Source organism: Gopherus evgoodei, chromosome 2 (assembly GCF_007399415.2).
Source record: "Gopherus evgoodei ecotype Sinaloan lineage chromosome 2, rGopEvg1_v1.p, whole genome shotgun sequence".
Classification (NCBI taxonomy): Eukaryota; Metazoa; Chordata; order Testudines; family Testudinidae; genus Gopherus; species Gopherus evgoodei.
In genome coordinates, this window is record NC_044323.1 from 276,132,034 (window position 1) to 276,156,325 (window position 24,292).

A 24,292-nucleotide genomic window follows, 5' to 3' on the forward strand; every position below is an offset into this window, starting at 1 on the left:
GTGGAGTGTGAGGGGGCTATGGGGCACAGTGCAGAGTGAAGGGGGTGGGGCGGCAGTGGGGTGTGGGGGGGCTGTGGGGCACAGTGCAGAGTGAAGGGGGTGGGGGCGGCAGTGGGGTGTGGGGGGGCTGTGGGGCACAGTGCAGTGTGAAGGGGGTGGGGGCGGTAGTGGGGTGTGAGGGAGCTATGGGGCACAGCGCAGAGTGAAGGGGGTGGGGCGTGTCGTAACTTTAGTCCCAGATTTGGACCTTAGCGTCCAAAATATGGGGGTTAGCATGAATACCTCCAAGCTTAGTTACCAGCTTGGACCTGGTACTTGCTGCCACCACCCAAAAAATTAGAGTGTTTTGGGGCACTTTGGTCCCCCTGAAAAACCTTCCCTGGGGACCCCAAGACCCAAATCCCTTGGGTCTCACAACAAAGGGAAATAATCCTTCTTCCCTTCCCCCCCTCCAGGTGCTCCTGGAGAGATACACAGACACAAGCTCTGTGAATCCAAACAGAGTGACTCCCCCTCTCTGTTCCCAATCCTGGAAACAAAAAGAACTTTCCTATTCCCCCAGAGGGAATGCAAAATCAGGCTAGCCAATTCAACACACACCGAGATCTCCCCGATCTCTTCCTCCCACCAATTCCCTGGTGAGTACAGATTCAATTTCCCTGAAGTAAAGAAAAACTCCAACAGGTCTTAAAAGAAAGCTTGATATAAAAACAAAAGAAAGAAAAAATACATACAAATGTTCTCTCTGTATTAAGGTGACACAATACAGGGCAATTGCTTAAAAGAATATTGAATAAACAGCCTTATTCAAAAAGAATACAAATCAAAGCACTCCAGCACTTATATTCATGCAAATACCAAAGAAAAGAAACCATATAACTTACTATCTGATCTCTTTGTCCTTACACTTAGAAACAGAAGATTAGAAAGTAGAAACTACTTCTCCAAAGCTCAGAGACAGCAGGCAGACAGAAACCAAAGACTCAGACACAAAATTCCCTCCACCCAAAGTTGAAAAAATCCGGTTTCCTGATTGGTCCTCTGGTCAGGTGCTTCAGGTGAAAGAGACATTAACCCTTAGCTATCTGTTTATGACAGGGCGGCAGTGAGGTGTGAGGGGGGCTATGGGGCACAGTGCAGAGTGAAGGGGGTGGGGGCGGCAGTGGGGTGTGAGGGGGCTATGGGGCACAGCGCAGAGTGAAGGGGGTGTGGGGGCAGCAGTGAGGTGTCGGGGGGCTATGGGGTACAGCGCAGAGTGAAGAATGTGGGGGCAGCAGTGAGGTGTCAGGGGGCTATGGGGCACAGCGCAGTGTGAAGGGGGTAGGGGCGGCAGTGGGGTGGGGGGGCTATGGGGCACAGTGCAGAGTGAAGGGGTGGGGGCGGCAGTGGGGTGTGGGGGGGCTGTGGGGCACAGTGCAGTGTGAAGGAGGTGGGGGCGGCAGTGGGGTGTCGGGGGGGCTACAGGGCAGCAGAGCAGTGTCCGGGCCGGGCTCCCGTCACGGCAGGAAGAGGGGCGGGCGTGCGAGGGCCGGGACCCGGGGGCACCAGGCGCGAACACGCCCGAACACACCGGCAGCACCGCCCGCCCCGTGTGGAAGCCGGGGGCGGGGCCGCGCATTGTGACGCGCCGTGTCCCCGCCTCCTGGAGGGCGGTGCGGGCGGCCGCAGGCCGAGGCCCGAGCGCGAAAGGAAGATGGAGGCGGCCGCACTGTGGGGGGCCTGGCCCGTCCGGGAGGCGGGAGCAGGACTATAGCGAGGTCCCTGGGCCAGAGACCGGTACGAGGCGGCGGGTCCCGGGGGATGGCGGCCCCTGGCCCCCCGCAGCTGCCGGGGCTGCGGCTGGGCCCGCGGCTCCGAACCGGGCTGGAGGTTGCGCTGCGGGTGCCCAGCCTCTTCCTCATCGACGCCATCTTCAACTCGTACCCCCTGCCGGGGGGCTCGCTGTGCGCCGGGCTCCTGGGCGTGCTGCTGCGGCTGCTGGGTGAGAGACCCCCCCTCCCCGTGCGCCGGGCTCCTGGGGGTGCTGCTGGGGAGAGACCCCCCCCATCCCCGTGCGCCGGGCTCCTGGGGGTGCTGCTGGGGAGAGACCCCCCCTCCCCGTGCGCCGGGCTCCTGGGGGTGCTGCTGGGGAGAGACCCCCCCTCCCCGTGCGCCGGGCTCCTGGGGGTGCTGCTGGGGAGAGACCCCCCCTCCCCGTGCGCCGGGCTCCTGGGGGTGCTGCTGGGGAGAGACCCCCCCCTCCCCGTGCGCCGGGCTCCTGGGGGTGCTGCTGGGGAGAGACCCCCCCCTCCCCGTGCGCCGGGCTCCTGGGGGTGCTGCTGGGGAGAGACCCCCCCCTCCCCGTGCGCCGGGCTCCTGGGGGTGCTGCTGGGGAGAGACCCCCCCCTCCCCGTGCGCCGGGCTCCTGGGGGTGCTGCTGGGGAGAGACCCTCCCCCCCGTGCGCCGGGCTCCTGGGGGTGCTGCTGGGGAGAGACCCCCCCCTCCCCGTGCGCCGGGCTCCTGGGGGTGCTGCTGGGGAGAGACCCCCCCTCCTCCCCGTGCGCCGGGCTCCTGGGGGTGCTGCTGGGGAGAGACCCCCCCTCCTCCCCGTGCGCCGGGATCCTGGGGGTGCTGCTGGGGAGAGACCCCCCCCTCCCCGTGCGCCGGGATCCTGGGGGTGCTGCTGGGGAGAGACCCCCCCCTCCCCGTGCGCCGGGCTCCTGGGGGTGCTGCTGGGGAGAGACCCCCCCCCCCCCCGTGCGCCGGGCTCCTGGGGGTGCTGCTGGGGAGAGACCCTCCCCCCCCCCGTGCGCCGGGCTCCTGGGGGTGCTGCTGGGGAGAGACCCTCCCCCCCCCCGTGCGCCGGGCTCCTGGGGGTGCTGCTGGGGAGAGACCCTCCCCCCCCCCCGTGCGCCGGGCTCCTGGGGGTGCTGCTGGGGAGAGATCCTCCCCCCCCCCGTGCGCCGGGCTCCTGGGGGTGCTGCTGGGGAGAGACCCCCCCCCTCCCGTGCGCCGGGCTCCTGGGGGTGCTGCTGGGGAGAGACCCCCCCTCCCCGTGCGCCGGGCTCCTGGGGGTGCTGCTGGGGAGAGACCCCCCCCTCCCCGTGCGCCGGGCTCCTGGGGGTGCTGCTGGGGAGAGACCCCCCCCTCCCCGTGGGCCGGGCTCCTGGGGGTGCTGCTGGGGAGAGACCCCCCCCTCCCCGTGGGCCGGGCTCCTGGGGGTGCTGCTGGGGAGAGACCCCCCCCTCCCCGTGCGCCGGGCTCCTGGGGGTGCTGCTGGGGAGAGACCCCCCCCTCCCCGTGCGCCGGGCTCCTGGGGGTGCTGCTGGGGAGAGACCCCCCCTCCCCGTGCGCCGGGCTCCTGGGGGTGCTGCTGGGGAGAGACCCCCCCCCCGTGCGCCGGGCTCCTGCGGGTGCTGCTGGGGAGAGACCCCCCCTCCCCGTGCGCCGGGCTCCTGGGGGTGCTGCTGGGGAGAGACCCCCCCTCCCCGTGGGCCGGGCTCCTGGGCGTCCTGCTGCGGCTGCTGGGGAGAGACCCCCCCCCCGTGCGCCGGGCTCCTGCGGGTGCTGCTGGGGAGAGACCCCCCCCCCCCGTGCGCCGGGCTCCTGGGGGTGCTGCTGGGGAGAGACCCTCCCCTCCCTGTGCGCCGGGCTCCTGGGCGTCCTGCTGCGGCTGCTGGGTGAGAGATCCCCCCTCCCTGTGCGCCGGGCTCCTGGGGGTATTGCTGGGTGAGAGACCCTCCCCTCCCCGTGCGCCGGGCTCCTGGGGGTGCTGCTGGGGAGAGACCCCCCCCTCCCCGTGCGCCGGGCTCCTGGGGGTGCTGCTGGGGAGAGACCCCCCCCCCGTGCGCCGGGCTCCTGGGGGTGCTGCTGGGGAGAGACCCCCCCCTTCCCCGTGCGCCGGGCTCCTGAGGGTGCTGCTGGGGAGAGACCCCCCCTCCCCGTGGGCCGGGCTCCTGGCGGTGCTGCTGGGGAGAGACCCCCCCCTTCCCCGTGCGCCGGGCTCCTGGGGGTGCTGCTGGGTGAGAGACCCCCCCGCTCCCCGTGCGCCGGGCTCCTGGGGGTGCTGCTGGGGAGAGACCCCCCCTCCCCGTGGGCCGGGCTCCTGGCGGTGCTGCTGGGGAGAGACTCCCCCCTCCCCGTGGGCCGGGCTCCTGGGGGTGCTGCTGGGGAGAGACCCCCCCCTCCCCGTGGGCCGGGCTCCTGGGGGTGCTGCTGGGGAGAGACCCCCCCCTCCCGTGGGCCGGGCTCCTGGGGGTGCTGCTGGGGGAGAGACCCCCCCCCTCCCCGTGGGCCGGGCTCCTGGGGGTGCTGCGGGGGAGAGACCCCCCCTCCCCGTGGGCCGGGCTCCTGGGGGTGCTGCTGGGGAGAGACCCCCCCTCCCCGTGGGCCGGGCTCCTGGGGGTGCTGCTGGGGAGAGACCCCCCCTCCCCGTGGGCCGGGCTCCTGGGGGTGCTGCTGGGGAGAGACCCCCCCTCCCCGTGGGCCGGGCTCCTGGGGGTGCTGCTGGGGAGAGACCCCCCCACCCCGTGGGCCGGGCTCCTGGGGGTGCTGCTGGGGAGAGACCCCCCCTCCCCGTGGGCCGGGCTCCTGGGGGTGCTGCTGGGGAGAGACCCCCCCCTCCCCGTGGGCCGGGCTTTTGGGGGTGCTGCTGGGGAGAGACCCCCCCTCCCCGTGCGCCGGGCTCCTGGGGGTGCTGCTGGGGAGAGACCCCTCCCTCCCCGTGCGCCGGGCTCCTGGGGGTGCTGCTGGGGAGAGACCCCCCTCTCCCCGTGGGCCGGGCTCTGCGGGGTGCTGCTGGGTGAGAGACCCTCCCCTCCCCGTGCGCCGGGCTCCTGGGGGTGCTGCTGGGGAGAGACCTCCCCTCCCCTCCCTGTGCGCCGGGCTCCTGGGGGTGCTGCTGGGGAGAGACCCTCCCCTCCCCTCCCCTCCCCTCCCCGTGCGCCGGGCTCCTGGGGGTGCTGCTGGGGAGAGACCCTCCCCTCCCCGTGCGCCGGGCTCCTGGGCATCCTGCTGCGGCTGCTGGGTGAGAGACCCCCCCTCCCCGTGCGCTGGGCTCCTGGGGTATTGCTGGGTGAGAGACCCCCCCCTCCCCGTGCGCCGGGCTCCTGGGGGTGCTGCTGGGGAGAGACCCCCCCCTCCCCATGCGCCGGGCTCCTGGGGGTGCTGCTGGGGAGAGACCCCCCCCCTCCCCGTGCGCCGGGCTCCTGGGGGTGCTGCTGGGGAGAGACCCCCCCCCTCCCATTGCGCCGGGCTCCTGGGGGTGCTGCTGGGGAGAGACCCCCCCTCCCCGTGCGCCGGGCTCCTGGGGTGCTGCTGGGGAGAGACCCCCCCCTCCCCGTGCGCCGGGCTCCTGGGGGTGCTGCTGGGGAGAGACCCCCCCCTCCCGTGCGCCGGGCTCCTGGGGTGCTGCTGGGGAGAGACCCCCCCCTCCCCGTGCGCCGGGCTCCTGGGGGTGCTGCTGGGGAGAGACCCCCCCCTCCCCGTGCGCCGGGCTCCTGGGGGTGCTGCTGGGGAGAGACCCCCCCTCCCCGTGCGCCGGGCTCCTGGGGGTGCTGCTGGGGAAGACCCCCCCTCCCCGTGCGCCGGGCTCCTGGGGGGTGCTGCTGGGGAGAGACCCCCCCCTCCCCGTGCGCCGGGCTCCTGGGGGTGCTGCTGGGGAGAGACCCCCCCCTCCCCGTGCCGCCGGGCTCCTGGGGTGCTTGCTGGGGAGAGGACCCCCCCCTCCCCGTGCGCCGGGCTCCTGGGGGTGCTGCTGGGGAGAGACCCCCCCCCTCCCCGTGCGCCGGGCTCCTGGGGGTGCCTGCTGGGGAGAGACCCCCCCCTCCCCGTGCGCCGGGCTCCTGGGGGTGCTGCTGGGGAGAGACCCCCCCCCTCCCGTGCGCCGGGCTCCTGGGGGTGCTGCTGGGGAGAGACCCCCCCCTCCCCGTGCGCCGGGCCTCCTGGGGGTGCTGCTGGGGAGAGACCCCCCTCTCCCCGTGCGCCGGGCTCCTGGGGGTGCTGCTGGGGAGAGACCCCTCCCTCGCCGGGCTCCTGGGGGCGCTGCTGGGGAGAGACCCCCCCCTCCCCGTGCGCCGGGCTCCTGGGGGTGCTGCTGGGGAGAGACCCCACCCTCCCCGTGCGCCGGGCTCCTGGGGGGGCTGCTGGGGAGAGACCCTCTCCTCCCCGTGGGCCGGGCTCTGGGGGTGCTGCTGGGGAGAGACCCCCCCTCCCCTGTGCGCCGGGCTCCTGGGGGTGCTGCTGGGGAGAGACCCCCCCCTCCCCGTGCGCCGGGCTCCTGGGGGTGCTGCTGGGGAGTGACCCTCCCCTCCCCGTGCGCCGGGCTCCTGGGGGTGCTGCTGGGGAGTGACCCTCCCCTCCCCGTGCGCCGGGCTCCTGGGGGTGCTGCTGGGGAGTGACCCTCCCCTCCCCGTGCGCCGGGCTCCTGGGGGTGCTGCTTGGGAGTGACCCTCCCCTCCCCGTGCGCCGGGCTCCCGGGGGTGCTGCTGGGGAGAGACCCCCCCCTCCCCTCCCCGTGCGCCGGGCTCCTGGGGGTGCTGCTGGGGAGAGATCCCCCCCCCTCCCCGTGCGCCGGGCTCCTGGGGGTGCTGCTGGGGAGAGATCCCCCCCCTCCCCGCGCGCCGGGCTCCTGGGGGTGCTGCTGGGGAGAGACCCTCCCCTCCCCTCCCCTCCCCCCCCGTGCGCCGGGCTCCTGGGGGTGCTGCTGGGGAGAGATCCTCCCCCCCCCCGTGCGCCGGGGCTCCTGGGGGTGCTGCTGGGGAGAGACCCCCCCCCTCCCCGTGCGCCGGGCTCCTGGGGTGCTGCTGGGGAGAGACCCCCCCTCCCCGTGCGCCGGGCTCCTGGGGGTGCTGCTGGGGAGAGACCCCCCCCTCCCCGTGCGCCGGGCTCCTGGGGGTGCTGCTGGGGAGAGACCCCCCCCTCCCCGTGGGCCGGGCTCCTGGGGGTGCTGCTGGGGAGAGACCCCCCCCCTCCCCGTGCGCCGGGCTCCTGGGGGTGCTGCTGGGGAGAGACCCCCCCCTCCCCGTGCGCCGGGCTCCTGGGGGTGCTGCTGGGGAGAGACCCCCCCCTCCCCGTGCGCCGGGCTCCTGGGGGTGCTGCTGGGGAGAGACCCCCCCCCCCCGGCGCCGGGCTCCTGGGGGTGCTGCTGGGGAGAGACCCCCCCCCCGTGCGCCGGGCTCCTGCGGGTGCTGCTGGGGAGAGACCCCCCCTCCCCGTGCGCCGGGCTCCTGGGGGTGCTGCTGGGGAGAGACCCCCCCTCCCCGTGGGCCGGGCTCCTGGGCGTCCTGCTGCGGCTGCTGGGGAGAGACCCCCCCCCGTGCGCCGGGCTCCTGCGGGTGCTGCTGGGGAGAGACCCCCCCCCCCCCCCCCGTGCGCCGGGCTCCTGGGGGTGCTGCTGGGGAGAGACCCTCCCCTCCCTGTGAGCCGGGCTCCTGGGCGTCCCTGCTGCGGCTGCTGGGTGAGAGATCCCCCCTCCCTGTGCGCCGGGCTCCTGGGGTATTGCTGGGTGAGAGACCCTCCCCTCCCCGTGCGCCGGGCTCCTGGGGGTGCTGCTGGGGAGAGAGCCCCCCCTCCCCGTGCGCCGGGCTCCTGGGGGTGCTGCTGGGGAGAGACCCCCCCCCCGTGCGCCGGGCTCCTGGGGTGGTGCTGCTGGGGAGAGACCCCCCCCTTCCCCGTGCGCCGGGCTCCTGAGGGTGCTGCTGGGGAGAGACCCCCCTCCCCGTGGGCCGGGCTCCTGCGGTGCTGCTGGGGAGAGACCACCCCCCTTCCCCGTGCGCCGGGCTCCTGGGGTGCTGCTGGGTGAGAGACCCCCCCGCTCCCCGTGGGCCGGGCTCCTGGCGGTGCTGCTGGGGAGAGACCCCCCCTCCCCGTGGGCCGGGCTCCTGGCGGTGCTGCTGGGGAGAGACTCCCCCCCTCCCCGTGGGCCGGGCTCCTGGGGGTGCTGCTGGGGAGAGACCCCCCCCTCCCCGTGGGCCGGGCTCCTGGGGTGCTGCTGGGGAGAGACCCCCCCCTCCCCGTGGGCCGGGCTCCTGGGGGTGCTGCTGGGGAGAGACCCCCCCCCTCCCCGTGGGCCGGGCTCCTGGGGGTGCTGCGGGGGAGAGACCCCCCCTCCCCGTGGGCCGGGCTCCTGGGGGTGCTGCTGGGGAGAGACCCCCCCTCCCCGTGGGCCGGGCTCCTGGGGGTGCTGCTGGGGAGAGACCCCCCCTCCCCGTGGGCCGGGCTCCTGGGGGTGCTGCTGGGGAGAGACCCCCCCCTCCCCGTGGGCCGGGCTCCTGGGGGTGCTGCTGGGGAGAGACCCCCCCCTCCCCGTGGGCCGGGCTCCTGGGGGTGCTGCTGGGGAGAGACCCCCCCACTCCACGTGGGCCGGGCTCCTGGGGTTGCTGTGGGGAGAGACCCCCCCTCCCCGTGCGCCGGGCTCCTGGGGGTGCTGCTTGGGGAGAGACCCCTCCCTCCCCGTGCGCCGGGCTCCTGGGGGTGCTGCTGGGGAGAGACCCCCCCCTCCCGTGGGCCGGGCTCTGCGGGGTGCTGCTGGGTGAGAGACCCTCCCTCCCCGTGCGCCGGGCTCCTGGGGGTGCTGCTTGGGGAGAGACCTCCCCTCCCCTCCCTGTGCGCCGGGCTCCTGGGGGTGCTGCTGGGGAGAGACCCTCCCCTCCCCTCCCCTCCCCTCCCCGTGCGCGGGCTCCTGGGGGTGCTGCTGGGGAGAGACCCTCCCCTCCCCGTGCGCCGGGCTCCTGGGCATCCTGCTGCGGCTGCTGGGGTGAGAGACCCCCCCTCCCCGTGCGCTGGGCTCCTGGGGGTATTGCTGGGTGAGAGACCCCCCCCCCTCCCGTGCGCCGGGCTCCTGGGGGTGCTGCTGGGGAGAGACCCCCCCCTCCCCATGCGCCGGGCTCCTGGGGGTGCTGCTGGGGAGAGACCCCTCCCTCCCCGTGCGCCGGGCTCCTGGGGGTGCTGCTGGGGAGAGACCCCCCCCTCCCCGTGCGCCGGGCTCCTGGGGGTGCTGCTGGGGAGAGACCCCCCCCCTCCCATTGCGCCGGGCTCCTGGGGGTGCTGCTGGGGAGAGACCCCCCCCTCCCCGTGCGCGGGCTCCTGGGGGTGCTGCTGGGGAGAGACCCCCCCCTCCCCCGTGCGCCGGGCTCCTGGGGGTGCTGCTGGGAGAGACCCCCCCCTCCCCGTGCGCCGGGCTCCTGGGGGTGCTGCTGGGGAGAGACCCCCCCCCTCCCCGTGCGCCGGGCTCCTGGGGTGTGCTGCTGGGGAGAGACCCCCCCCCCACCCCGGGCGCCGGGCGCTGGGGTGCTGCTGGGGAGAGACCCCCCCCTCCCGTGCGCCGGGCTCTGGGGGTGCTGCTGGGGAGAGACCCCCCCCTCCCCGTGCGCCGGGTCCTGGGGGTTTGCTGCTGGGGAGAGACCCCCCCCTCCCCGTGCGCCGGGCTCCTGGGGGTGTGCTGGGGAGAGGACCCCCCCTCCCCGCTGCGCCGGGCTCCTGGGGGTGCTGCTGGGGAGAGACCCCCCCCTCCCCGTGCGCCGGGCTCCTGGGGGTGCTGCTGGGGAGAGGACCCCCCCCCATACCCGTGCGCCGGGCTACCTGGGGGTGCTGCTGGGGAGAGACCCCCCCCTCCCCGTGCGCCGGGCTCCTGGGGGTGCTGCTGGGGATGAGACCCCCCCCTCCCCGTGCGCCGGGCTCCTGGGGGTGCTGCTGGGGAGAGACCCCCCCCTCCCCGTGCGCCGGGCTCCTGGGGGTGCTGCTGGGGAGAGACCCCCCTCTCCCCGTGCGCCGGGCTCCTGGGGGTGCTGCTGGGGAGAGACCCCTCCCTCGCCGGGCTCCTGGGGGCGCTGCTGGGGAGAGACCCCCCCCCCCCGTGCGCCGGGCTCCTGGGGGTGCTGCTGGGGAGAGACCCCTCCCTCCCCGTGCGCCGGGCTCCTGGGGGCGCTGCTGGGGAGAGACCCTCTCCTCCCCGTGGGCCGGGCTCCTGGGGGTGCTGCTGGGTGAGAGACCCCCCCTCCCGTGCGCCGGGCTCCGGGGGTGCTGCTGGGGAGTGACCCTCCCCTCCCCGTGCGCCGGGCTCCTGGGGTGCTGCTGGGGAGTGACCATCCCCTCCCCCGTGCGCCGGGCTCCTGGGGGTGCTGCTGGGGAGTGACCCTCCCCTCCCCGTGCGCGGGCTCCCTGGGGGTGTGCTGGGGAGTGACCCTCCCCTCCCCGTGCGCCGGGCTCCTGGGGGTGGCTGCTGTGGAGTGACCCTCCCTCCCCGTGCGCCGGGCTCCCGGGGGTGCTGCTGGGGGAGAGACCCCCCCCTCCCCTCCCCGTGCGCAGGGCTCTGGGGGTTGCTGCTGGGGAGAGATCTCCCCCCCTCCCCGTGCGCCGGGCTCCTGGGGGTGTCTGCTGACGGGAGAGACCCCCCCCTCCCCGTGGGACGGGCTCCTGGGGGTGCTGCTGGGGGAGACCCCCCCTCCCGTGCGCCGGGCTCCTGGGGGTGCTGCTGGGGAAGACCCCTCCCTCCCCGTGCGCCGGGCTCCTGGGGGTGCTGCTGGGGAGAGACCCCCCCTCCCCGTGGGCCGGCTGCTGTGGCTGGGTGGAGACCTCCCTCCCGGCGCCTGGGCTCCTGGTGCTCGGGAGAGACTCCCTCCCCCTGTCCCGGGCTCCTGGGGGTGCTGCTGGGGAGAACCCTCCCTCCCTCCCCTCCCCTCCCCGTGCGCCGGGCTCCTGGGGGTGCTGCTGGGGAGAGACCCTCCCCTCCCCGTGCGCCGGGCCTCCGGGCATCCTGCTGCGGCTGCGGGGTGAGAGACCCCCCTCCCCGTGCGCTGGGCTCCTGGGGGTATTGCTGGGTGAGAGACCCCCCCTCCCCGTGCGCCGGGCTCCTGGGGGTGCTGCTGGGGAGAGACCCCCCCCTCCCATGCGCCGGGCTCCTGGGGGTGCTGCTGGGGAGAGACCCCCCCCCTCCCCGTGCGCCGGCTCCTGGGGGTGCTGCTGGGGAGAGACCCCCCCCCTCCCATTGCGCCGGGCTCCTGGGGGTGCTGCTGGGGAGAGACCCCCCCCTCCCCGTGCGCCGGGCTCCTGGGGGTGCTGCTGGGGAGAGACCCCCCCCTCCCCGAGCGCCGGGCTCCGGGGGGTGCTGCTGGGGAGAGACACCCCCCTCCCCGTGCGCCGGGCTCCTGGGGGTGCTGCTGGGGAGAGACCCCCCCCTCCCCGTGCGCCGGGCTCCTGGGGGTGCTGCTGGGGAGAGACCCCCCCACTCCCCGTGCGCCGGGCTCCTGGGGGTGCTGCTGGGGAGAGACCCCCCCCTCCCCGTGCGCCGGGCTCCTGGGGGTGCTGCTGGGGAGAGACCCCCCCCTCCCCGTGCGCCGGGCTCCTGGGGGTGCTGCTGGGGAGAGACCCCCCCCTCCCCGTGCGCCGGGCTCCTGGGGTGCTGCTGGGGAGAGACCCCCCCCTCCCCGGGCGCCGGGCTCCTGGGGGTGCTGCTGGGGAGAGACCCCCCCCTCCCCGTGCGCCGGGCTCCTGGGGGTGCTGCTGGGGAGAGACCCCCCCCTCCCCGTGCGCCGGGCTCCTGGGGGTGCTGCTGGGGAGAGACCCACCCCCCTCCCCGTGCGCCGGGCTCCTGGGGGTGCTGCTGGGGAGAGACCCCCCCTCCCCGTGCGCCGGGCTCCTGGGGTGCTGCTGGGGAGAGACCCCCCCCTCCCCGTGCGCCGGGCTCCTGGGGGTGCTGCTGGGGAGAGACCCCCCCCTCCCCGTGCGCTGGGCTCCTGGGGGTGCTGCTGGGGAGAGACCCCCCTCTCCCCGTGCGCCGGGCTCCTGGGGGTGCTGCTGGGGAGAGACCCCTCCCTCGCCGGGCTCCTGGGGGCGCTGCTGGGGAGAGACCCCCCCTCCCCGTGCGCCCGGGCTCCTGGGGGTGCTGCTGGGGAGAGGACCCCTCCCTCCCCGTGCGCCGGGCTCCTGGGGGCGCTGCTGGGGAGAGACCCTCTCCTCCCGTGGGCCGGGCTCCTGGGGTGCTGCTGGGGAGAGACCCCCCCTCCCCGTGCGCCGGGCTCCTGGGGGTGCTGCTGGGGAGTGACCCTCCCCTCCCCGTGCGCCCGGGCTCCTGGGGGTGCTGCTGGGGAGTGGACCCTCCCCTCCCCGTGCGCCGGGCTCCTGGGGGTGCTGCTGGGGAGTGACCCTCCCCTCCCCGTGCGCCGGGCTCTGGGGGTGCTGCTGGGGAGTGACCCTCCCTCCCCGTGCGCCGGGCTCCTGGGGGTGCTGCTTGGGAGTGACCCTCCCCTCCCCGTGCGCCGGGCTCCCGGGGGTGCTGCTGGGGAGAGACCCCCCACTCCCTCCCCGTGCGCCGGGCTCCTGGGGGTGCTGCTGGGGAGAGATCCCCCCCCTCCCCGTGCGCCGGGCTCCTGGGGGTGCTGCTGGGGAGAGATCCCCCCCCTCCCCCGCGCGCCGGGCTCCTGGGGGTGCTGCTGGGGAGAGACCCTCCCCTCCCCTCCCTCCCCTCCCGTGCGCCGGGCTCCTGGGGGTGCTGCTGGGGAGAGACCCTCCCCTCCCCTCCCCGTTCGCCCGGGCTCCTGGGGGTGCTGCTGGGGAGTGACCCTCCCCTCCCCGTGGGCCGGGCTCCTGGGGGTGCTGCTGGGGAGTGACCTCCCCTCAACGTGCGCGGGCTCCTGGGGGGTGCTGCTGGGGGAGAGATCCCCCCCCTCCCCGCGCGCGGGCTCCGGGGGTGCTGCTGGGAGAGATCCCCCCCACTTCCCCGTGCGCCGGGCTCCTGGGGGTGCTGCTGGGGAGAGATCCTCCCCCTCCCCGTGCGCCGGGCTCCTGGGGGTGCTGCTGGGGAGAGATCCTCCCCCCGTGCGCCGGGCTCCTGGGGGTGCTGCTGGGGAGAAGATCCTCCCCTCACCGTGCGCCGGGCTCCTGGGGGTGCTGCTGGGGAGTGATCCTCCCCCGTGCGGCCGGGCTCCTGGGGGTGCTGCTGGGGAAGAGATCCCCCCTCCCGTGCCTGGGCTCCTGGGGGTGCTGCTGGGGAGAGATCCCCCCCCTCCCTGTTGCGCCGGGCTCCTGGGGGTGCTGCTGGGGAGAGATCCCCCCCCCCTCCCCGTGCGCCGGGCTCCTGGGGGTGCTGCTGGGGAGAGATCCCCCCCCCCTCCCCGTGCGCCGGGCTCCTGGGGGTGCTGCTGGGGAGAGATCCTCCCCCCCCGTGCGCCGGACTCCTGGGGGTGCTGCTGGGGAGAGACCCTCCCCTCCCTGTGCGCCGGACTCCTGGGGGTGCTGCTGGGGAGAGACCCTCCCCTCCCTGTGCGCCGGGCTCCTGGGGGTGCTGCTGGGGAGAGACCTCTTTCTCTCTACATTCTCTTTCCTGTCCCACCCCGGCTCCTGGAGGCATTGCTGCGGTGGGCTGGGTATCCCCTGGGTCCCGAGATACCTGCACTTTTCATTCCCTTCACAGTTATCCGCCACCCTCCTTGCTGGAGTCTGCCTTCCTCCCCACTCCCAGGTCAGCTGAGTTACCCTCCTGCCCCTGTCTCCCTGTGGCTGCTGCTCTCCCCATAACTCTTCTCGGTGTCTCACGCCTCTTCCTTGCTGCCTCCTGTCTCCCCCTAACCGCTCTATATATAGGGCCCCTTCCTCTGAGTGCCTCCTGCCCTCCTCATTTCTTCTCCTTGTGTCTCACCACAGCTGATCTTGAGTTCTCCAGTCTCTAGTTTCTGTTCTGTTTCCCCCTACGCGCTCCTTTTTACCTGCACTGAGCAGAGATATCTGCACTTCCCTCATCTCCTGCGGCTGGTCTCACTTCATTTAGCTCATAGTGCTTCACTATCTTTTTTTATTCTCCACTCACCCTTTTCTTCCTTCTGGTTCAGCATCTCTCCCTCCTAACAGCAGCAGGTTGAGAGCTGGTCCCTTCTGCTACATATTTCCTAACTGAATTAAACTGAAGGGCTCTCTTCTCCTCTTTCCTCATTCTCTGGCTTTCTGTGCAGTGGCTCCTAACCTGCCTTCAAATGAGATATTTTGCACCTCAGTAATAATTTGATAACCTTAGAAAATTTTAGAATTCCATATAAGTGTTAGGAATTATGATTGTAACTTTATCTGGCTAACAAGGCCTGCTAGTGATGCTGAAGCTAATACCTTCAGTGTCTCTAAAATAGATTACACAGTGGTAATGGGTCTTCTGCCATGTGACCATTTGCATTACTGTCTATTTCTCTTTCGAGTTTTTCTTTTTCTCCACATTGACATTGTGTAATGTTCTGTGTTAGTCTGGAGATTTTCCGCAGTCCTTTGCATGGTGGTCCTTATACCTATACACCTAAAAAAAAACAACCAGTCCAGAAATGTAATAGCTTGTTGAAACATACTGCAAAATCTTTGAGGGTAATAGAATCATAGAAGTGTGGGACTGGAAGAGACCTCAAGAGGTCATCTAGTGCATTCCCCTGCACTCCAAGGCAGGACTACATAACTAGACTATAACTGACAGGTATTCCTAACCGCTCTTAAAAACCTTCACTGACATTGATTCCACAGCTTCCCTAGGAAATTTGTTTCAGAGCTTAACCACCCTGACAGGAAATTTTTCCCAATGTCAAACCTAACTTCCTTTGCTGCAATTTAAGCCCATTATTACTTTTCCTATCTTCAAAGGTTAACTAGAACAATTTTTCACCGTCATCCTTATAATCTTTATGTACTTGAAAACTGTTATCATGTTTCCCCTGTCTTCTCTTCTTTAGACTAAATAGTTTTTCAATCTTATAGCTTATAAAGCGCATGAAAAAGAATCCCCAGATGGGAGGGTAACCCTCCTAAGAGTGAAACTTGACAGGAGTCATGGTTGATATTGGGTAATTTTTCATTGTTTTCCTCAGTGTGATGGTTAGGCGCTATAATATATTTATATTACAGTAGTGTCCCTGTGTCTCGTAAACAGGACTGGGCTACTATTGTCCTAAGCATGGTACAAATGCAGTTCCCACCTGTATAGAGTTTGCGATCCCAAAAGACAGGAGAGAGGCAGAAAGTGGGGAAAAGGAACACAAAATACAATGAGAAGGAGAATAAGGTTGAGTAGCTGAGGAATGTGGTGTTAAAGGGGTGGAAGAGAGATAAAAGGCAACCAATAGCAATACAGCAGATAAAAGGGGAGAGTGTAAATTTTAGTGATAAAATAGAAATTTTTTACAAATACAAATCTTTTCAGAGTTGAGTAAATGATGCTGTCCAGAGGCTGCAAAGGCCTCTCCTGGCTGCTGCTGCTCATGTGAAGAATTGGGTAGGCTACGTGGCTCAGTGCCTAGGTGGGTTCTTTGGATTGTAGTATGCAGGCTAGAAAGCCGTCACTTGCCCACTGTGCACCACCACTTGCCCACCAGTTGCAGCTGGTGGTGTTTTGGAGAAGGAGCCCTTCTTGTTCCTGCTTTTCTGTATGTGGGGAGAAAGGGAAGGGGGATAAATTGTCCCTGTTCTTTAGAAAGATCTCTCTTGTCTTGCGGGACTGGAAGGCCCTGACTTACTCCCTCTGTTCCCTGAGCTGGTGTGGATACTACCTCAAACTGATAAATTAATTTTTTTTTTAAAGTGATATTTCTAAATGTCTCATTGAAACACCTTTCAAAGTCCTGTATCATATGAGGCAGATGTTTTAGAAAGTGCTTTGAAATTAATCCCACATAAATGAGACTTGGTGTGTTTGTTATTGGATGATCTCTGTTAAGTGTGTAATGATATGATTAATGCAGTCTTCAGAATGGTGTCTGTATGATAGATTTTTGGAGAAGGAGAGGGTAATAATTTGTTTTTGTTTTTGTTTTTTTTGTTCTTTTTTCTCTCCATGGAAAGTTTTGAAAGTTTCATTGCTTGAGGCACTTAAAAATTAAACTGGCTGCAGCACTTGATATACTGTAGGAACAATCCTGCACTGATATTAAACACATTTCCTACCCAAAAGTGATGTTGACCACTTTTAATTGGAGAACCTCCTTAAGATATTGATATCTTTCATATTGATCAGTAATGAAGTGACTGTTTCTCTATATATTTTTTTCTCTTCCCTACCCCTCAGGTAAGAAAAGATACCTGTTAAGTCATTCGCAATCAGAAACTGCTTTATTAAGACATACTTGAGACAGTATTTTGTCAACTAGCTATATTCTGAATACTTGAAGTCTGTTCATTTTGCAGCTGACAGATGTGTTACTGAGATCGGCATAAACAGAATATATTTTCTCTGAAATACCATAGATTATGCCATATTGAAATAATGGAAGACTTTTGTTGGTAAAACTCCAACATGTAGGCAGTGATTGTCTGGACTGATTCTACTTTTAACTAGTTGACTTTTTAAAAAAAGCTAAGTTAGGGTATTTATCCTATAGATCGGAGGAAAGGTGGTGTGTCCCAATGAAATTTCATTGATACTTTTGGAGGGTGCTGTTGAATAGTTTTGAAACACTATTTCAGATAGTATACCTTGTTTTGAGAAGAATGAATGGAACAATAGGGGTAGGCAACCTATGGCACGGGTGCCGAAGGCGGCACGTGAGCTGATTTTCAGTGGCACACTGCCTGGGTCCTGGCCACTGGTCCGGGGGCTCTGTATTTTAATTTAATTTTAACTGAAGCTTCTTAAACATTTTAAAAACTGTATTTACTTTACATACAACAATAGTTTAGTTATATATTATAGACTTGTAGAAAGAGACATTTTAATGTTCTTAGAAGGTATTACTGGCACGCGAAACCTTAAATTAGAGTGAATAAATGAAGGCTTGGCATACCACTTCTGAAAGGTTGCCGACCCCTGCTGTACAATTGTGGTACATTATGGAATCCTGTTGCTTCATTTAAATTTTTGTATTCAGTTCTGCCCTGATTTACTTCCTATGTAAGTAACCACATTGGCTTCAACTGGGATTAGGTGAACAGGAAGTCAGGGCAGAATGGAATCCTAAAACTAATTGCAATCTTCTTCTAACCTTTCTGCTTAACCTCTCACTTTATGGCCCTAGTTACACACTCTCCTTTCACCATCTCCTTTGGCTCCCAGTTTTCATTAAGCATTAAAATCACTTCTGGGGTCATGTGTGTCTAATGCATTAAATTGTCACTCAGAAAGCAATATCTCCTTTGGGGTGTGCTGATTGACAGGTTCACTGGAGATGTTGCTTTCTAAGTGCAGATTGAGCTTAAGATGGACAGAGTTGGGGGTGGAAAGACTGTTCAGTGGCTGATTAAAGAGTTAGAAAATAAATTGTATGTGGAGAATAGTTCCTTCTAATACTCTTATATTACTGAAGTTTGAATACTCTGTTGAATTCTGGGTACCACATTACCAGAAAGATATTGACAAATTGCAGGGAGTGCAGTTGAGCATAGAAACAAGGGAATTAGAGGTACTGATTACAGTATAAGGGAAGATACAAATGACACTATTAGTAATGTCATCCTAATGTTGAGATAATTGTTTGTTTTTACTATTTGTAAGTCTTTGTCTCAGAGGATTTAGAGCACTGTGCAATAATCAATTTAAAATATTATTTTCAGAAAGCAACTGGTTCTGTCCTTATATAAAACCATGAACCAGGTATGAATATTTTTTTGCCAAATGAAGTTGGTAGCAACTCACAATATTAGTCAAAATTTATCCAAATTGGTGAGGATGTGAAGCTGTCGCATGGACAGAAGGGCCATGGACTAGTGAGGTATCACAGAGACTAGTGAGATATCCCTTGTATATAACATTTTCATTAATGACTTGGAGGTGGTTGTTGAGGTGATAAATGACACACTAATGAAATTCATAGATGATACTAAAGAAGGAGGCATTGGAAGGACAGAGATAATACAAATATGTTATAGACATTAGAAACATGGCCCAAGAAAAACACTAGATTAAACATGGAAAAAAATGCAAGCTTTTAAATCTGGGGCAAAAGAAATCACAAATTCTAGATGAGGGGAAAAGGTGGCAAACAGATATACTGAGACCTGAAATTGACGGACAACCAGTTCGGTATGAGTTTGCACTGTGATATGGCAGGCAAAGACCAATACAATTTTGTGATGCATGTACAAAGGCATCATGTTACAAAACGAGGTGGTAGTTCCTCTCTGTATGACTTTGTTCAGTTCTGGACACCTTATTACGAGAAAGAGATAAATCAGAGGGAGTTCAAAGAAAATCAGTAAAAGTAAATCTGTACACTTATAAAAAAGATTAAATGACATAGGATGAGGCATAACAATTCAAAAATATCTGAATAGTATAAACATCAAATTATGTCAAATTATTTAGGATAGTACAAGGATGTATATGTAGGAGTTACAAGATGAAATTAATAAACATTTTATCTGAAAACTTCCTAACACTCTACTAAGCTGTGGAACTGAATCGTAAAATTCCCTCCATAATGCAGGAAAACTAAATCTATCTAAACTGAGAAAACAAACTTTAAAATGTGCTATGGGGAATGGCCTACAGTGATTAGTATCCATTCTATTTCCCAGTTAGGTCTAATTTCTGAGATTATCTCCCAGCTTGTAAGGGCAGTCAGTACGTTTTTGGTTTCTCTAGACCAGTGTTTGCTCAGCCAGTGGGTTGTAACCCCCAGCAGGGTCATGAAAGGAAATAGGTTGGGGAGGTGGGGGGTAACAGTCTAAAACAAAGAAAATCGTGCTCCCCTATTCCCTGCAGACCGTTACCCTTCAAATCAAGTATTCCCTACCAATTTTTCAACACACATAAAAATGTTTATCATTGTTAATACATTTACTATAAGAGTAAAAACGTTAGATTGCAAAATTTGATTTTAAATAAGTGGTCATCAACCTCAAAAGGTTGAAACATGCTACCTCAAGCAAATTGGAACAAATTGTTTTGTCATTTGAGTCAAACATAGCCATTAGAAATATGTAAAAAAATCGTAGGTTTTACCCTAGGTTTTCAGCAACTTGCTACAGATCTGGATAGGAATATGATATCCTGTATGAAAATGAATGTGCACCGTTGTATTCTTGGTTTTCTCTCAATATCACACTTCTTATATTGCAAAAATAATTCATTTTCTATTGTCAAACTAAAAAGTTAAATGAATTGGACACTAGATTATTTTAGGATGTTGTAATAGCTTGACATTTAGAACGATGATTGAAGTGAACACCTCAAAACAGCAGCAATTTTAGAATGTCTGAAGGTTTCAAAATATATCCTGATAGCAACATTTTACTTATATTCTCTAAGTTTTAAAAATAATTAAAAAAAAAAAAAGTTAGTGAAAGCTCTGGATTAATTGTCCTAGAGACTAAAGTCCTCTATGGATTCACAGTACTTGAAGAGTTCAGGCATTGGCAATTCAGTGCTTTAGTCAAAATAAGTTATTTGGCTCAATACGGGTGTAGTGGAGTGGAAATTTAGTGGTGTGTGATTATAGAGAGTCAGACTACATGAACTAATGTCCCTTCAGGTCTTCAAATCTATGAATCTCCCTGCATTGTGCCTCAGCACTTATCTGGAAGGATCCCACTCTACCGAGATGGAGAAAGTAGTTAAGTCTTCATATGGAAATTGCAAAAAAAGTGGACAGTTGTGGTGGTGTCTTACTGTTTTTGCTTAAGTGGTCTGGTATGCTCACTTTTGTGTGTATTAAAGGCAAGTTAAGTAGTCATGTACCGGTGCCTCCTGCAAAGAAAAACTGAGTTTAAACAGTAAGCGCTATTTACAAATCTTTTTTATAGAAAAGTTTAAAGGTAAATAAACCATTGAAGCTAAAAACTCTGAACTGTGTATCATGAGAGTTAATAGGTAAAATGTGTGTGTCTAATTTCTGCTGAAAACTAAATGATTTTGTCTGTTTTTTAGGGGTCTTTGTATCCAGTGTTGTTCTGGTCTTGCAACAGCGAGCACTTTTCAGTTTTATATGATCAGCTCGGCATTTCTGCTAGCTGCAACCTCAGTGTTGGTGATTATTATGCTTCTTTGCACATAAACTTCTACAGTGCCTACTACACAGCAGCTTTTGGAATGCAGTTCCTCCCTCATAAAGGACCCTCGCTATGGATGGCACTTTCGTCCTTCAACTTACCTTTGGGATTGGATATGTTACATTGTTAAACGTGCAGTCCATATACTCCCAACTAATCATACTGGATATACTGATTCCTATAATAGGCTTGATCATTGAATTACCTTTAAATGTCAGACAGATTTTAGTTTTTATTTCAGGCCTAATTCTGACATTATATACCACAATCAATTTAGTTATGAAAATTAAATGGTTCTATTATTCCACACGATACGTTTATCTCCTTTTAAGGCATATGTATCGCATTTATGGATTACAGCTATTGATGGAAGATACGTGGAAAAGGATTCGTTTTCCAGCTGTACTGCGTGTGTTCTGGCTAACAAGACTTACAGCACAAGCAGTTGTGTTAACTTATGTTGTCAAGATGGCAGAAACTAACACAGAAGAGAAGTTCTACTTGATTTCCTGGGAAAATTGTTGGGAACTGGTTTGCAGTCTTATAATAAGTGGGTGTGATTCTACTTTAACTGTCTTAGGCATGAGTGCTGTAATTTCTTCAATTGCCCATTATTTGGGACTGGGTATTTTGGCTTTTATTGGATCAACTGATGAAGATGACAAGAGGCTTGGTTTTGTAGCACCTGTTTTATTTTTATTTTGGCTCTGCAGACTGGCTTAAGTGGTCTAAAGCCAGAAGAGAGACTAGTTCGCCTAAGTCGAAACATGTGCCTTTTGTTAACTGCAGTCCTGCATTTTATCCATGGAATGACAGACCCTGTACTAATGTCTCTCAGTGCCTCCCATGTATCGTCATTTCGCAGACACTTCCCTGTACTACTTGTTTCAGCTTGCCTTTTTATTCTTCCAGTTCTGCTCAGTTATATCCTTTGGCACCACTATGCATTAAATACATGGCTTTTTGCAGTTACAGCATTCTGTGTGGAACTTTGCCTAAAAGTAATTGTTTCTATCACTGTTTATGTACTATTCATGATTGATGGCTACTATAATGTCCTATGGGAAAAGCTTGATGATTATGTCTACTATGTTCGTTCAACAGGCAATATTATTGAGTTTATATTTGGTGTAATCATGTTTGGAAATGGAGCTTATACTATGGTATTTGAATCAGGAAGTAAGATTCGGGCTTGCATGATGTGTCTACATGCTTATTTCAACATCTACTTGCAAGCAAAGAATGGCTGGAAAACGTTTATAAATCGCAGGACAGCTGTTAAGAAAATAAACTCACTTCCTGAAGTAAAAGGAAGTCGGTTACATGAAATAGATGATGTATGTGCAATCTGCTACCATGAGTTTACTGCATCTGCTCGTATTACTCCATGCAATCATTACTTTCATGCACTTTGCCTTCGGAAATGGCTCTATATTCAAGACACTTGTCCAATGTGCCATCAAAAAGTATATATCGAAGAAAAGGAAAATGCCAATATCTCTAACAATGGGTTTGTTGCACCTAATGAAAATCCTGTAGAAGTTGCAGAAGAAGCTGCACGTGAAATAAATGAAGATAATGACAGTACCGACAGTAGTGATGATGATGATGATGACTGTGTGGCAGAACACCACAATGAGACTCTTAATATTGATTCTGACTCCCTGGGTGACTAAAATTGCTGAGAGGTATTTGTTTAAAATAGAGTTCAGCAACAGAATAAAAGTTTCACTTCATCACTGTATACTTAAGCACAACAATGGTATCTAAGTGTTGTCTGTGAATGGTTGTCATTTACTCTGGTGTGCTACTGTAAATATACCACTAATTATTTCTGGTCTCTTTCATGACTACCTTAAACTTGTGTACATTATTGTACATGGAATAAAATGTTTTCACATGTTTTTAAGACAAAGTTGGATAAACACTTAATTGACATAGTGACACATGTCATCCATCTGCTGTGCCAAAGACTGCATACTAATAATTCTAGAACAAGGATTTTGAGTGAGAGTTAACCTGTTGGAGAATTGAGACCTTCAGTATGCCTAGAAGACAATTAGAGAGAAAAAGTTTGAACAGGAACTGGTCTACCAATAAATTTAAAAATCAGCAGACATTATAGCTATAAAACTTTTGAGCTATCTCAAAATAAAGTTCAGGTTTGTAGAAAACTTAATACTTGTGTGGAATATAGAATGAAATTGCTATGTTTTCTGGAAAACTCTCAGAACCAAGTTGTATGGTGGACAGCTGAACGTCATTAATGAGACAGGACCATGCAAAATAAGAATTTTGCTTTTTATTTTAATCTGATACAAAGTCAGAGTACTTGAAAAGATGAATCAATAAATGAGCTGCTACAGACTACCCTTAAAATTGATCCTAGAATGTTGTGAGGGTAGAGCTGCAAAACTGACTGTACAAAAAGCAGACCCTGTTGTTGAGGCATTAGGTCAGCGGCCATCGGGCTCCATGCGGCCACAGGGGCTTTTTGTGCAACCGCAGCCTCCTGCACAGTGATGGGGGGCAAAGCAGTGGACCCTACCCCCTTGGGTACCACAAAAACTGGAGAAGTAGGCTTTAAGTGGCAGGCAGCAGCTCCAGCCTTGCAGCAGTGGGTTCCATCCCCTGGCAAATGGGGCTTTGGGCTCCAGGCCTAGGTTCCCCCCACATCACTCCTGGCCCCCATTATGGCCTCTTACCCCTGTCACATAGCTGCAGGGCTCTGCTCCTTAAGCTTACCCTGACTGCTGCTTTCCTACCCATCTCTCTATCCTGGGCTTAATTTGTCCTCCAGCTTGCCAGAACTGAGTAAGTCTGTTGTGAAAAGTGATATTTGTATATTAATACACCTCTATCCTGATATAACACAAATGTGGATATAATGTGGTAAAGCAGTGCTCCGCAGGCAGGGAGAAGTAGCTGCGCTCTCCAGTGGATCAAAGCAAGTTCAATGTAACATGGTTTCACCTATAACACAGTAAGATTTTCGGCCTCCCAAGGACAGTGGTATATTGGGGTAGAGGTGTATCACTTTTCAGTGTCTCCCAGCTAGCTAACAAGCCTGCTGCTGTGAAAAGTGAAAAACCTTCAAATATCACTTTTCACAGAAACAGACAAGCTAGCAAATCTTTAAAAAAAAAAAAAAAAAATCCCAAAACACTGCACTCCCTCCCAAAAAAAAACCAAAAAACCCCAACCAGCCACCAAACCATGCAAGGTACTTTGTTTCTATTCTGTTTAGGTCCAGTAAAGAATAGACACAATTGTATTTTTTTATTGAGTTTGCAAAAAAACGCTACATAAATAAATTACAGGGATTTGGATATGTATATGTCTTTGTTTTTCCTAAAGTAAATATTTTAGAAAAATTATCAGGTAGCCACACTCTGAGGCCACCAAAATTTGTTGCAAGAATCCTTGCTTTAGATGTTCAGTATTTGAGGTTTACAAAGACAGGTTTAATCTTGATATACCACAAACAAACCAAAAACCCCACTTCTGCAACAACAACAAAAGTACTATTATATTTTAAGTTTTATAGTAAGGTTAACAGGCTTTGCATACAAAATAAAGGTAAGAAACATAGCATTACATATCTGAAAAGAAGACTTTAATAGTATTGTTGTAAAGAGTGTTGGCCAGTTCAAGTGGATCTTCCTCTCTTACTGTTGTCATTATCTCCAGTACCTGACTAAAAAGAAAAAAAGTTAATTTTACTCAGTTATGTGTAATGGTAAATATACTAATGTCAGTTTAGTTCATTTGTACACTACTAACTGTGAGGGGACCAAGGTGGTTGGGACTTACTGCTGCAAGCATACTTTAGTTTCATTTGCACACAGTAACTAGCTTCTGCCATTTAAAACATCAACCACTTACTGGTAGTCTCCTAATCTTTGATCCTTTGACAACCTTTGCTTGGCCTACACAGGTAGTTAAACAACCTTAAATTTCAATGAAAGTGATTCTGCTGTAGGGGTGAAATTTCTGCTATTTTGGATAAAGTGCAGAATAAATCTCTCACCTAGGCCATCAGAAGTTCAAAGGGTGACATTCATTAAGCATGTAGTCAATTAGTACCCTATACTCTTGCTTCCTATTCACATTTTTTATTTCTAATGAACAAATTCTTAGGTATTAACAATAGCTTGTTAAACAAACACTTCAAGAATATGGTATTCTAACAAATCTGGTTGTTAAAAGGGATGGGGAAGAAGCCATAGGATAAGACATTTTAATAGTTGCACTTTTAAAAAACTATTACCCTGAAAACCTTGACAGGTGGAGCAATGCACTGCCACTTATTTGTATTTAGAAAATACAGGTCTTCAATTAGTAGTGAGAGACAAGAATGGAATAATA

The 24,292-nt window shown here is 58.5% G+C and overlaps 2 protein-coding genes across 2 annotated transcripts in view; one reads left to right on the plus strand and one right to left on the minus strand.

Annotated features, from left to right (window-relative positions):
• Positions 1–1,710: 1,710 nt before the first annotated feature.
• On the plus strand, positions 1,711–21,839 carry RNF139 (ring finger protein 139). The gene is given in 6 exon segments (XM_030553794.1): positions 1,711–1,981; positions 19,803–19,850; positions 19,853–19,903; positions 19,906–20,007; positions 20,010–20,615; positions 20,618–21,839. Coding segments are annotated over 6 exon segments (1,971 nt in total). The 5' UTR covers positions 1,711–1,800; the 3' UTR covers positions 21,601–21,839.
• Positions 21,840–23,184: 1,345 nt separating this feature from the next.
• The window catches only part of TATDN1 (TatD DNase domain containing 1), a 28,683-nt gene continuing 27,575 nt past the window's right edge, over positions 23,185–24,292 (minus strand). The window contains 1 exon segment of the mRNA XM_030553796.1: positions 23,185–23,621. Coding sequence (XP_030409656.1) covers positions 23,519–23,621 — 103 coding nt within the window. The 3' untranslated portion in view covers positions 23,185–23,518.